The sequence below is a fragment of the Thermobia domestica genome, chromosome 16 (assembly GCF_964235325.1).
Source record: "Thermobia domestica chromosome 16, izTheDome1.hap1.1, whole genome shotgun sequence".
NCBI lineage: Eukaryota > Metazoa > Arthropoda > Insecta > Zygentoma > Lepismatidae > Thermobia > Thermobia domestica.
Window position 1 is genome coordinate 41,561,161 of NC_137469.1, and position 14,826 is coordinate 41,575,986.

Genomic DNA, 14,826 nt, shown 5'->3' on the forward strand with positions numbered 1-14,826 from the left:
AAGTATGATATTCCTATTGTATACATGCATACGGTTATTTCCAGTCACGTACATACGTAAAAATACATAATATTGGAAAAGCTTAATATTGTGCGTTGATTGATTTTTTTATTATTATTATTTATTTATTTCGTTGTCACCAAGGCTGTGCGATGTGGACTTATGACTTAAGGGGGGCAGACTACTAAATATTTTTCTAAAGGTGACAATTTTTCTTCTGTCCGTTTTTCGTAAGTGAAAAGAGATAATGAAATGTAACGTACCACAATAATAGATAATGTTGTTCTACACCCGAAAATAAGAATCAGAACAATTTTCAGTGTTGCCATCCGTACAAATTACAATGTGACCAGAATTTGAATTAGGTAAAAATCTAGGTTCAGGTAGCGAATAGAAAAATGAACTCAACGGTAATTGATGACGCATAATGTCTTTGTTCTTTAACTACTTTTTAAATAATATTTGTATTTATTTTGTAATAGCTTATGTAAGTTATTACAAAATAAATACAAAAATTATTTAAAAAGTAGTTAACCAGGAACGAAGTCAACATGATAAATCATCAATTACCGCTGAGTTAATTTTTCTAGTCGCTGCCTTAACCTAGATTTTTGGGTAATTCAAATTCTGATTACATTGTAATTTCTACGGATGGCAACACTGAAAAATGTTTTGATTCTTATTTTCGAGTGTAGAATAACATTATCTATTATTGTGGTAAGTTACATAAAACGGGCAAAAGAAAAATTGTTAGATTTGGAAAAATATTTAGTAGTCTGCCCCCTTAACGTGGCATCAAATAACACGTGCCCCCAGCGGGGACCAAAGCAATATGCAGTATGGAAAACAAGAGAATGACAGTTTTTTTAAAAAGGGGGGGAGAATTTTATTCATCGTAAATTTCATGATAAAATGTAAAGTTCGTCTAGCGTTTTGCCCACATGCCTTTGATTCACGAGGTCCCTGATTCAATTCTAAGTAAAGAAAACATCGAACAGATTGCTGTTGTTCAAATCTCACTTTAAACTTGTATAACTCTCTGTATACAGCCACACTGCTGACAAAGTACGTAAATGAGGCATGGTGGCTCAGTGGTAGAGCGTCACCTCTTCTGCAAGGAGTCTGGTTCGATTCCAGGTAATACGAATTTGTGGTGTTGAGCATCGTGTCTGGATTGTCTTCCGGTTCTTCTGTGTCTTCCCACATTGTACCAACTTCATTTTCATTAATCATCTGTCTCTTTTGCGTCAGAGGCATTCATTTGTCGTGGGACGTGAAACTACAGATTTCATTCATACTTCAAGGACGTCATGCAAATCAAACAACCAATAATCAAGTGCAAAAGAAAAGTGAGTATCAAAGTTGTCCCTAGTATTCTTGTATGATTAAGCGATTACCAATGTATGCTTGTAATTCATGGTGATTTAACCCTAGAAAGGTAAACTACGTAAATTTTACGTGTACGAGTTGGAAACACTGATGTGACGTAGCAGGAACTGTGTGTAGAAATACAAACCTCTAGATATGCTATCGCGGGTTAGTTGGCTTGAAATTCCGACGTTAATTACTTTGGTAAGTGTTATGTTGTCTGTGCCAAACGATTGAGTGTAGAACCTTATACGTAAATTTGGCGTATGTTTACCTTTTAACGTAAAATCTTATACGTAAGTTTAGCGTGTGTTTACCTTAAGCGTTAGTTTTCTTGCACGCATTTTTTACGTATGTTTACCATCAATGGACTATTGTCATTCGTAAATATTTAATTATTATTACAAAAATGGACGAGTGTGGTGCAATAAATAGCGAGGAAGCTATTTTACGGATATTAGAGGAACCTCAGATTCAGAAATGGAGGAAGATAACGCTGAATTTGATGTGAGATCCGAAGAAGAAGCAGATGACTCCGACAAAGATCCAGATTACTAACCCAGTGAAAATGATATTGAGCAACATTTTGTGTCAGGAATTCGAAATGTTGAATGTGAAACCTCAAATCCAACCAAAGAAGCGGAAAGTTTCCACATGTAGTAAGAACGAAAATAGCAGTCTCGCCACGCATTCAAGAGAAGAATGTGGATAAAATCAGACAGAGAGGGCAGTATATTTTAGAGATGAGAAGGCAAATGAACTTCCATTTGACGAAAGGCAAGTGAAAATTAGTGGTGTTAGTGAATTGCTAGGAAAGAATGGTCCCTGGAACACAAATCCAATGACAGATTCAAGTGGGAAGATCCCCAGAAGGAACACTGCTATAACTGCAATAAGCCAGTATGTGGTGAACATCAGATCAAAATGTGTTACAACTGTGTGTGATTTGCGAACCAATCTGACATATAATGTGAAAGAACTATTCAATATGGATTCAATATTTCCTAATAACAAAAAAATAATCAGTGATATATCTAGACTTTTTCAGAGTTTGTTCTTAAGTGTTAATAATGTTTATTTTGCTTTTTTTTCTATGTACTTCTAAAAGATTTAGGATAATAGGAGCGCCGTTACTTAGATTTTTTCTGGGGGGCAGGGGACAAGCATTAATATGTGTATTTGGGCCCCCTAGAAAAAGTTGTTTTTCTAATTCTTGTGCCCCCTCTCTTTCCATTTTCTCTTACTCTTTATGGGCCCCCGGAGCCTGTGGGCCCTCCCACACGGCAAGATCTGCGGGGCCGTTACTTACGCCCCTGGGCCCGTTCCATACATGACAATTAATTAAGGGGACAATATTGACAAATCTCAAAGTCATACGAATAAATATTGTTTCTAGGGCCCCTAATAGTAGACATTTTTTTTTTACTAAAATGGGCTCACGACTCATTTTTGTTTTATTTACCTTTTGTGTTCTGTTTTGTTTATGTAATGTAGCGAACCTGTTTGGTGCTTCATTTATAATTTCATATTCGTACCGTATATGAAGTTAGAATTTCTTTTTCTTAAAATGGGGCCTCTCAAACCGCGGGGAGCTTCCCTAGGTTGCAGTTGTCACTCCTGCCCCCACAAATTACGGCCCCGGATAATAGTTGTGCTGTAATACTATCTAAAGAATAAAACTTCAATTTTGGAACCCTGAGCAAATCAACAATAAGAGTTTCTATATGAATCGTATATTTATAGATCATTATTTAGTGTGTACGTAAATATTACGTATGTTTACCTTTAATGGGTTGATAGTGAAGTTTGCCTTTCTAGGGTTAATACAACTGTTCCTCTCGCGACCATAAGTTAGCAGTTTTGTACGCACAGTATGTAAGGTTATCGTCAAATTTTACTTCTTTTAAGTCATCAGTACGTAAAGTAAGCATTCATGTAGGAAGTAGTGGTGTTAAGCTATTATTTCATAATTTGATAGCATATTCGTTTCATTGCGCTTTTTCGTGTGTAAAAAGTGCTCTTGCTTTGTGTTACGGGCATTAGACATGTTCTCCCAGTATTCACGGCCATATCGGAAGCATCACATACCATGACAAAAGGAAGAAAAGTATGTGAAAAGCAATATGGTGGTAGTTGCATTCTCGTAATTAAACGATCTGATAGAAAATAATGAATTCTGATCTTCACACAAGGTCGCAAGCTTGGAAAGAACTACTTCAAACTGCAGTGCATTTTTCGTGATTTAGAATGTTTTTTATATCACTTCTTTTAATTAGAGGCGTATGTAGTAATCAAGACTAATATTTTTTTGTCAAACTATTCTAACGAATGAGTAATTAATGTCAGTTTCAAACCCAATGTGTTAATTAGACGCAAATTGTAATTTTATATTATTGCATTTCAGTTGTAATTGTGTATAAACAATGTCTTAAATATATTTATGACAAATTTGGATGAGTGTATGTCAGTTAACTTAATAATCAGGTGCTGGTTTTGATTGTAATTTTATTTACATTACAATCACATCGAAAACGATTAGGAACTGTAGCTTCGTGCCTGGAGCGCTTGCTGTAAGTTCCCGGCTCAAATTACAGGGATAAAACACACACACACACAGTACTTCCGATTTCTGTTTTGAGTGGGGCCCTGTAATAGAGTTTGAAGACTCCTCTTTAGGCAGCGATATTATGCAGCAGTGTTTTAAGTGGTTGGTTGTTACACTCAAGTGTCAGGAGTCACCAGGTCGGACTATCGTATCACATGTTCTAACGTGACGTATTTTGCCACTGAAAACCTGAACAAGGAATCACCGTGTAGCATATATCACCTGTCTGAGGTTTGATTAGCCGGGAAGGGTTTAAAGTTGGATCGTATAATTGTTCATTTTGTTATGAAAGCGAAACAGTATACTGTTTAAATGTTCGAAAAAAAAAAAAATAAGCAGTTATTAGGAAATCTCAGCATCCAAAGATAATTGATATGTATTAGTGTAAGTAATGATCAGTAGTAGATAGTGGGGCTTGGATTTACATATCAGTATGCAGATGTAGTATGGATTTACATATCAGATAGATGAAAAAATCGAGACTGCAGATGGGCGGGACGAATCATTCGCATGGCCAATAATAATCATAGGGAGCGTAATTCTGGTTGACAGATGATTGGGAAAATACTATCTTTGGTGCAGTAGATATCAACTAGAGCTTGTTTGACTTGGCATAGGTTAGAACCCTATAGCATTGTTTTGTTTCTACAGCGATGGGTCTATGACTTTATTATCATTAGATTTTTGCTACTTGTTTTTGTACTTTAGATTTTTGGTACTTATAAAGAAATATACATTACTATATAGCAGGGTTACTTAACCTGGGGGTCGCAAAGATAGGCGGAAGAGAGAAATATAATTGAAGAGTTCGGGGGGAAACAATGATTACCCTCATTTTAAAACCGTGTGAGTTGGTTTTAGAAAAACAGTAACACCCATGTGATCTGAATTGCGAAAACAACTCAAGATAGAAAAAATAGCATACTGAATGCTGCTGTTTCAAACTTCAACTCTTTCCACAACTCATCTCACATGAGTATTATTGTTTTTCTGTAACTAACTCACTTGGTTTTAAAATGAGGGTTATCATTGTTTCAAACTCTTCAATTAGAATCTAATACCAGAAAATAATTTTAAATATTACTGTGAATATTGTTCTGATAGGCACATTGTTTTTATACAGGGTGTCTACTGGTCATGAAAGTCATGAAAAAGTCATATATTTTGCTTAGTGGTCATGAAAGCCATGAAAAAGTCCTTTATTTACCCAACTGGTCATGAAAATCTGAAATCTCAGAGTATATTTTTATACTTCATACTTTTATACCTCATACTGCATGTACTGAAACAGTTATATCAGGTCAGTAATTGTGAGAATTTCCCCCACCAGTTAGTGCTGGCTAACTGGTATTTTACTGTCTTCCTAGCTGCTCCCCATTTCATCTTCTAGTCTCTGTAATATAGTAACAACTTTTTACTGTCCAACTTTCTGATCTGCTATTTCTTTACTTCTAAGAAATGTAAATTGTGTATTTTTGGGCCTTTAGACTTAGTGATGAGCGCAAGAGTCTTGGTCTTGCAGTTTTTGCAAGAGTCTTGCATGCAAGACCAAGACCAAGACCAAGACCACGAATCCCGATGCAAGACCAAGACCAAGACCAAGGGGTGCAAGACCAAGATCAAGACCAAGACCACACCTGCAAGACCAAGACCAAGACTAAGACTCTTGCGCAAGAGTCTTGCACAAGTATGGTACTACTTAATTTTTTATAGAATGTAAAGAGGAAGAGGAAAAATCATTACATCTTTCACGTGAACTTCTTGGCTTCAGTAAAAATACCGCCGGAGTGAATGTGTTCCCAGTAGTTTATGCAATCCATGTGAGTCGATCTGCTCCTGTAACATATAGCTACAGTATGTCGTTTTTTGAATCGGTTGTTCACGAGACGACCGACAGCATAATTCTATGAATTGTTACAAGCTATAATAACTTCAGTGTTTGATTTACTTTGGTCATCATTTGATCATTCACGACTGCCCATGATTGGATTTTGGGAAATCATACGAAGAATAGTTGTGTCCATAAGAAGGGGATAAGCAAAAATAAACTAGAGCATGTTATGAACACGGTAACTCAGTGGCAGAGCGTTCACCTCTGGTACATGGGGCCCTGGTTCGATAGCAGCTTGCGCTATGTGAGCTTCTTTGGTGAACAAACACCCTGTGCGTGGGTTTTCCCGTTTCCTCGTACTTTCTTCATTCCACCATTTCTCATCATCACTGTTTCCCTTAGCCACAGTGTAATAATCGTGGTACGTTAAAGTAGATATTTCATTTCACTTCAAAACATATTAGTTGGGTTCTTCCAAAACTAAAGAAATGTAGTATTGAACATCGGCAATTCCGTATACCATAGGTGCCGACTACATGGGTATGGCCTTGGCTCTGAGGTTCAGGCATCCGTTGGAAATGTTTAATGTGTACGTATAAAATTAATATTGAAATAACATTTTCATGACATTGACAAAAACTTAGCGCATGTGACCGCAAGTTTGATTTCATAGGTGGATGCTTATACGTTGAATAATTGTTTATCAATATAACTTATAGCTCCCTTAGGTATACGGCATATCTAGGATTCAACGATATAACATTATACAACAATAAATAATCTTTATTCACAACTGAGAGTGATTTCGTACTTATTTCAAATAACTTGAAGTTTGATGCCGTTATTATGTATTTCTAATGTAGGTCAAAAGTATTTATATAAATTGAGTTTACACAAGACATAGACAGTTGAGTCGTTTTCAGTTTTCACTCAAATTATTCTAAAATATTGGGGCCGCGGTGGCTCAGTGGTAGAGCGTTCAGCTCTGGTGTTTGGGGTCTTGCGTTCGATCCCAGCCCCCGCCAAGTGAACTTTGTGGTGGACAAACACCGTGTGCGTAGGTTTCCTCGGGGTTCTCCCGTTTCTTCCCACTTTCTTCTTTCCAACATTTGAATTCATTTTTCATCATCACCGCCTCCTTTAGCCTAGCCGGCATAATCGTGGGACGTAAAACTCACAAATTTAATTTCATTTCATATTCTAAAATATTAAGAGGTTTAATTATTATTACTTTAATTTTTTCTCTCTTTTTTGGTCAATATTGCAAAACATATAATCATCGTCATAATAATAGCTATTCTGCCATTATTGGCAGGTCACTTGCTGCAGCTGAGAAGCTTCGATGACTGTGGTCCTCAGGTAGTCTCTTCGTCTTAACGTAGCAATTTTCTGTCTTAATATCTTTCTTCAACTACAATCTCCTTCGTCCCCTCCCTCTAGCACGTCCCTCATAATACAGTTCCTCCTCAGCCAATGTCCTCCTCTTAATTACATCTAAAATTCTTCTTTTCTTCCCTACTGCAACTATTTCTAAAACCTTCGCATTCGTTTTCCGTTCAACCCAGCTGATTCTCTCCTTTTTTCTCCATGCCCACATTTCGAAAATCTAATTGTTTCATCGTTTTTGCGTAATGTCCTTGTTTCTGCCCCATACAGTACATATTAGAATCAGTAAAACAAAATTTCAATATTTAATTGGGAGTTTGTTCAGTACAAAGATGAGCTAATCGTGATTGGAAAGAAAAAATCTGACTCCTTTAGAGTGTAAAAATAATTTTGCAATTTATGGTATTTCAGTAATCTGTGCCTTCTTGGTTTTTTTTCATGCGTCTCACTGTCAGGGGTAGCCTCCCCAGTTTGGGAACCAGTGCAGTATTGGATCTGTTAAAACATATAAAAATATTACGAAATGGTATGATTTATCATGTAAGTAGTGAAGCGTGATCACTCATTGAAAAAAAAAAAGTAAAGGTCATCGCGTATGTTGTACACTATCATCACACTTACACGAAGGTAAAATATATTACATTTAGAAACGTACATTGTATTTCCCTCACTATTGACGCAATGTAGGATTTATTATCCCTTATGTCGAGAGTAAAATTTACTTATGAAAATCATAGATTTCTTAAAAGCAAAACTTGCAAGACTCTTGCAAGCAAGACCAAGACTGGGTGTGCAAGACCAAGACCAAGACCAAGACTAGGTGTGCAAGACCAAGACCAAGACCAAGACCGAGGGTTCCAGTGCAAGACCAAGACCAAGACCGCATGTGCAAGACCAAGACCAAGACCACCCGGGTCTTGGTCTTGGTCTTGCATTTGCTCATCACTATTTAGACTTACGCAAATAATATTATTCGTTTGAGTTTCCAGATTTTAAATTTGATGATCTATTTTTTTAAAACGAATTTCTTTTATAATTTGTTTTGTCTTTGGGCAGTTCTCTGAGTGCTTAATTTCAAACAAATTTCTGCTAGATAGATAATTATACTCAGAATTAATACTTCAAATACAGTATAGAGTGATTCACTGGTAAGAGCAGGCCCGTATTTAGGTAAGTGCTATTCTGTGCTCGAGCACAAGGCGGCAGATTCTTTCTTTAAGATTCACAATAAGTGATATTTAAGACTAGCAACCCGCATAGTTCCGATGCACTACTGATGGTAGGGGTTTATTATTACTAATGGTAAATTTTTATCGCCATGGTCATGAAAATTTGAACAAAAAGGTCATAAAAAGTCATGAATTTACTTTCTGGTATTCCAGTAGACACCCTGTTATACATACTGTTAAGAACAATAATTTTAGGAAAAAAAAAAGTATACTAAACAGGTACAGAATTGTTTAAAAATCAATTTAAATGAAACAAGTACGATATGAAACTAATGAGAACTGCATATTGAAATACCAGAAAAGTGCAAATGCACCAACACCTGTACATTAAAGTACAATTAAAATTGAAAGCTAATGACCGCCTCAATTTTGAAACAGTATGACGGATCGTATTGGATGTTTGTAATATGTGAATGAACTGACCAAATTTTATTTTAATCTATCTACTGTATACAAGAAATGGATTCTACTATTATAGAAATAGATGGATATCGTGAGATCTCCGTAATAGGTATATTAAAAGTCCCACACAAGCTTATTACAATCCAAAAAATTATAAGGGGGCACTGGCAAGAGGATGTGATAAAATGTGGGTCGTGATAGGAATTAGGTTGAGAACCACTGCTAGATAGTATTACATCTGAAATCCGTACGCCCCGGACCTCGAACAACTTAGAATACGAACGTAAAATTCAAGCAATTTTCCCTCGAAATATAAACGTTGCGTTTGGATTACAAATGTTCAACACGTTTTTCGTGTTTATGCACACATTTCTCCTGCTCCTGAACTAGCCATACGAGAACATTTTATGATTTTCTCTGCTGATTTTATGCGTTTGTGCCTCTCTTGCTATATAAGAGGGTGGTGTATTAATAATCGTAAGAAGTCAAATGTTCTTCTAGTATTGTTTTTTTGGTAATATTTTACCTTAAAACCCATATATTTAATGTTAAAATAATTGTGAAAATTCAAGCTTGTTGACTCAGGAGCGAATTAATCCAGTTTATATTATTGAAAAAAATCTTGATCTCCGTTCTGGAATGGTTTAAGTTCGTATTTTTTTAAAAAAAAAAAAAATCTTTTCTAGACAGTAAAAATAGCAAGCGCGTGAAAATTATTGTAATATTTGGACTTAAAAATATTAATAGTGATCCAAGATTTGAATCTTGTCTCCTCGTGATCCGTACTTTAGAAAGTGATGGTCCTCAGGACCCCACGATACATATATTAAATTAGTAAAAATATACGTAGGAAATTCGTACATTTGGATCGTTGGGTGCCTTTTGAAGAATAATTGTACAGTAATGCAATAAAACTTCCGGTGCAAATTTAACACTTGCTAATTCCATTTAGAAATGTAATTGACATTATAACCGGAAATGTTGAAATTGTTTTCAGTACTATAGTACTTACATGTAATTTATTGCGAATATTTTTGATAGTCCGCAAGATTTATTTGTAACTTCGAGAGAAATCCGTATCTTGAAATTTCAAAGTTAATTCAGAGGTAATATTACTTATTAGATCATTAATCAAATCCTTTACATGTAAAAGTTAATCAGCTAATTCAGTTTGTGTTCCATTGTCAAAGTAGGGCGTAATACAATAAAAAGAAAGTAAAATCTTCGCTGATGTAACGAATGAACTTACAAGATGTACTTTCTCAGCTAAAGTGAAAGTATATCAGATGATTGAATCTCATCCTCTTGAAGCAATATCTGTTATCTGATCTGATTTGCTTTAATTCTGATCTAAACGTGAAAGTTCATAATCAAATGGTGTCTTTAGCAACTGAAACTTACAAAACTCTTCGAGAGAAGTTATGCCGTAAAATTACCTTCGAAGTGGTTTTAAGTGATGTACCGGACCGTTAAACTTGGTTTCATAATTGTGGAAAAGTGAATCGTTTAAAAAAAAACCTACTACAATGGAAGATCTGAGCAAATAACCAAACTTTGAATATTAAACTTAATAGCTCTCTCATGAGATAATGCATAGTGTTCACATCTATGCAGAGTACTCTGGTTCGCTTCCCGTACGACCTTATGTGGTTTAGTTCCACTTAACATAGCCACAGCGAACAAACAAAACTGAACAGCTATTCAGACATTTGCAGAAGACCTATTATATTGTGTTCATGTAATGAACTTTGATGAATTCTTTACATGAAATGCACGGTGAAACGTTTTGAAAGTTTACTTTGTAGCTTTTAATTTCAAGTCAATCAGTGATACATACTCGCCAGAATCTCCTAAATACTTTTTGTATTATTCATAGTATCCGTAGCCAACAACGAATCATTGTAATATAAACTTTTGTATGACAGGTTATTTATCGTATGTATGTGTATTAATGAGATTTTTCGTTGCTCCCCTTTATCCAGAATTTACACTTCATGCAATACTAGCTGAAATGCATATTGTTTGCTTGGGAAGGATGGATTTATGAAAAATATTTGATTTTTATATATATATATATATATATATATATATATATATATATATATAGTATAGGGTGTTTCAAAACAACACCAACATTTGGGAGATGATTACTGACACCCAGATAAGACAATAAGGATAGACCAACCTGGGTGCACAAATCCTTCCTTTCGGAGTTATAGGCTACCGAAAACCTAAAAATGAACTTTAAAGGTCCATAGCTCCAAAAACTATGACCTACCGTAATCGGGTCAAGATCAAGACTTCACATAGGAACTAATATGAGTGCTATTCAAAGATATATGTTTAAGATCCCTAAGGTACTTACACAACAATTTTTATAGAGGGAATTTCGCAACGGGCATGTAATTGAAGTACTCACAAAGTACCTATATAAAAATGGGTACGGGAATACCGCAGGATTCTGAAACATGGATATTTGGATAGGGCACATACTAATTCCTAAGTGAAGTCCTGACCCGACTACGGTAGGTCCCATAGTTTTGACGCTATAGACCGTTAAAGTTCATTTTTTCATGTTTTCGGCAACCTATAACTCCGACTGGAAGCATTCATGCACCCAGATTGGTCTATAATTTTTGTCTTAACTAGGTGTCCGGAATCACGTCCCAAACGTTGTCGGTGTTACTTTGAAACACCCTGTATATATTTGAACCCCATTCTCCCTCCTTTGGATGCGTATGTGAACAAAAGTGAAATTATAAAAAAAATTAACTCGACCAAAATGTTAATCATGCTTTAAAAAAAAATCACCCATTTTCTCACTTCGGTCATTTTGTAAATATAGAACGGGAAATTGAAATATTTTAGAAACTTAATTTTCGGAAACTACGGCACGTGTAGTCTTGGAATTTTATATACTGACCAAATAAAACATTATGACCATCCCTGAAACCTAGTCTTCCAGGACAGCAGCAATGTCGTTTGGCATGGAAACAATGAGAGCTTGTTAGATGGCTGAAAGTATGACGCACTACATCTGCTCCCCGCGGAATGGTCAATGAGCTTGGGTCTGATATTTAATAAAATGTCAAAGATGTTCCATTTGGGTTTAGATTGAGTGACTTCAGAGACCATTGCAGCAATTGAAATTCACCACTGTGCTCCTCGAATCACTGCAATCTAACTTATCCTTGTGACAAGAAGGTTGTCCCGATGAAAGATTATTCCTAGCTGAAAATGTGGCCTACATGAATGGGACCTGGCGATAGTTAGGAGCCATCGCGATGGCCTCCATACGCACTACTGGAATCATGTGAAGTTTCCCCAAATCATAATATAGGTACCACCAGCCTATTGTCATCCTACTGTCCACGTCTCGAGCAGCTGTTTCCATGAAAGAAACTCGGCCATCGATGTGGTGAAGGTTGTATCGTGATTAATTGGACTAGAGGAAGGTTACCAAAGAGCACGCACTTAATATTCATTTTCAAATAGCTCCGAAAGTAATGAAGCAAAAATTATATAAATTGCACAAAATTTTAATTGAAGTTTAGGCTACATTGTAAGAAATAGAAAAGTTTACTACTAGATGTAGAAATGGAGATATACGTTAAAAAGTTAAAAAACTCAAATGCGTACTCTTAAGGACCAGTGTCCCAAAGAGTGCGTTTTGCGGTCCCTAAGAGGGCGCACTCAACACCTATCATACTTAAAAACCTAAACCCCTTCGTAAACTTTAATTTACCCTAAGGTTTGCTTCCAATTGTTCGTATACAGGCAATTCTAAACTATTTTGCTTCCAACAATTTCTTAATTACACGTCCATGTGGTTTTAAAGAATTTATTATGAACGTACACGAAATTTAAAACATTAGAGAAAATCTTCGTTTAGTTTCACCCACAAATTATGATTTTTATGAGTAAAATTAATGATGATTTTTTTAAATTCTTAGTTCGTGGTTTCATTACATTATTCCACCAACTGGAAAAAAATCCTGAACAACACCTTTAGTGTACGTCTTTTTTAATTCTTAGTTCGTGGTTTCATTACAATCGTAATCGAAGCCATATTTCACTCAGCATCTTCCTCCAGAACATTTCCAGAATCTTTATTTTCATCATTTCCTCACTACTTAGGACGACATCATCATACCATGAAAGGCAATGGCAAACTACCATGGACCAAAGGCCTACCTTTGGGCAGAACACCACATCATCATTGTAACTTAAGAAATTTTGTGAATTTGAAATACTTCTTATATATGATTTACAGTTGGTGCTTGAATCGAAGACAAACAATTACAAATAATTCTACAATCCATTCAAACATCATATTACACTCCGAGAGTAACTGATGAGAATAACCATAGTCTGTAATATGAATGCCGCTACCCACACACGCTATCAAAGAAATTCTCCCAAAGAGCACGTGCGCGTTCTTTGGTAACTCACTAACGCGCACTCTTTGGGAAACAGCAGTCAACTCGAGTAAAATTCATCCATGTGGCTGCATATGCAAGACCCCCGAAACAAAGCCACGGTAAACAATTCTATCTGCATTCATGTTTCCTACCATGCAACAAGAGTACTAGAGTTAGCTGCTATATCAAAATAATTTCTTAACTAAGATTATTAAAATATTACATCAAGAATTCAAAAAAGTTATTTTTAGCTGTATTTTCTGTTTGCAGCGATCCGTTAACTTCCCTTTTCTTCGTATCAACTCTCACACAAAGACGCATCAAACAGCGTAGCAGTGACAATTCTGTGTGTTATCACTTCAGCGTAATTGGCACTGCGCGCTCTTAGGGCGTGCGTACTCTTTGGTAACCCTCCTCTATGCAACATTGTACCATTGCTCTGCGGACCAATGATTGGAACTTGCCCATTCAAGTTGAGTTGTGTGAGAGTTTAACGTCCCGTTCAGCAGCGAGGCTATATAAGTCGTTGACCTCCTTACTAACTGTGGCCCCATCCCATATTGACTGTGTACTCAGTGTACTGTGTACCAAGACACACTTGTGCATTGTCCACTGTTAAAGTGTGCTTTTAATTGTGCCACAGTATACGCCTTATCCTGTTGTAGCAACCTCGACATTATTAATGAAGTGTGGCCCCACAGATCTTACAGTTTGCTAACTTTACTATTCTTTTCCAACTCTTAGAAGACAGTAACAAAGGCAATTCGCGAACACCTAACAAGTCGCGCTATTTACGAGACACTCGTTCCCAGCCGTCTGCCCATCACAATCTGTCCCCTGTCACTCTTGATACATCTCCAGCCTTCCCCGTTCTACGCTTAAGCATCACACTGACTGATCAACTAACATCCCAGTTACCGTGTGCGAGTAGTTCTGGTTTGTCCTGTGCCTCTTACGCGAGTTGAATAACTTCGTTCAAAAAGTAGCTGGTGGTCATAAAGTTTTTGTTGGTGAGTGTATACCGAGTTATATCTGCCTTCTGTTATTCTTCCTTTTATTACTTCCTCTTATCCTCTGCAACGTATTTAAAAACGCGGTTGATAAATGGAAACATATTAATAAATTGTCAATACCAAATATTATTCTTACCCCTGTTTCTAATAAATAAATGTTTTCTTTCTTTACAGGGAGAGTGCATTCGGCAGTTATATCCGGCATCAATTGGGAGACCCGAAGTGTTACGGTAGAGTGGTTTGAACGTGGAGAAACAAAAGGAAAAGAGGTAAGTGATCCTCCTATGCATGAAATACTGCCTGTAGCTTTCAGTAGAAAAAAATATTAGATAGCTTTAAAAAAAAAATACTTATTGTGGCATCTCTCGCCTGTCGACATCTTATAAATCGTATCAAATGTAGTTAATAAACGTTGATCCAATATGCAGACGAAATTATTGGAGAGTATCAGTGCGGATTTAGGCGAAATCGATCAACTATCGACCAGGTATTACCATTCGTCAAATACTCAGAGAATGGGAATACATAAATTACTGATTTCGGACATGCCTGCGACTCTGTTAGCAGGGAA

The 14,826-nt window shown here is 36.3% G+C and overlaps 1 protein-coding gene across 2 annotated transcripts in view; it reads left to right on the forward strand.

Moving 5' to 3' along the window:
* Positions 1-14,826, forward strand: part of Klp10A (kinesin-like protein 10A) — a 171,946-nt gene that overhangs the window by 67,488 nt on the left and 89,632 nt on the right. For both annotated transcript variants that reach the window (XM_081742367.1, XM_081742368.1), the window contains exon 2: positions 14,430-14,524. In XM_081742367.1, the coding sequence (XP_081598493.1) occupies positions 14,430-14,524 (95 nt within the window). The remainder of the gene's footprint in view (positions 1-14,429; positions 14,525-14,826) is intronic.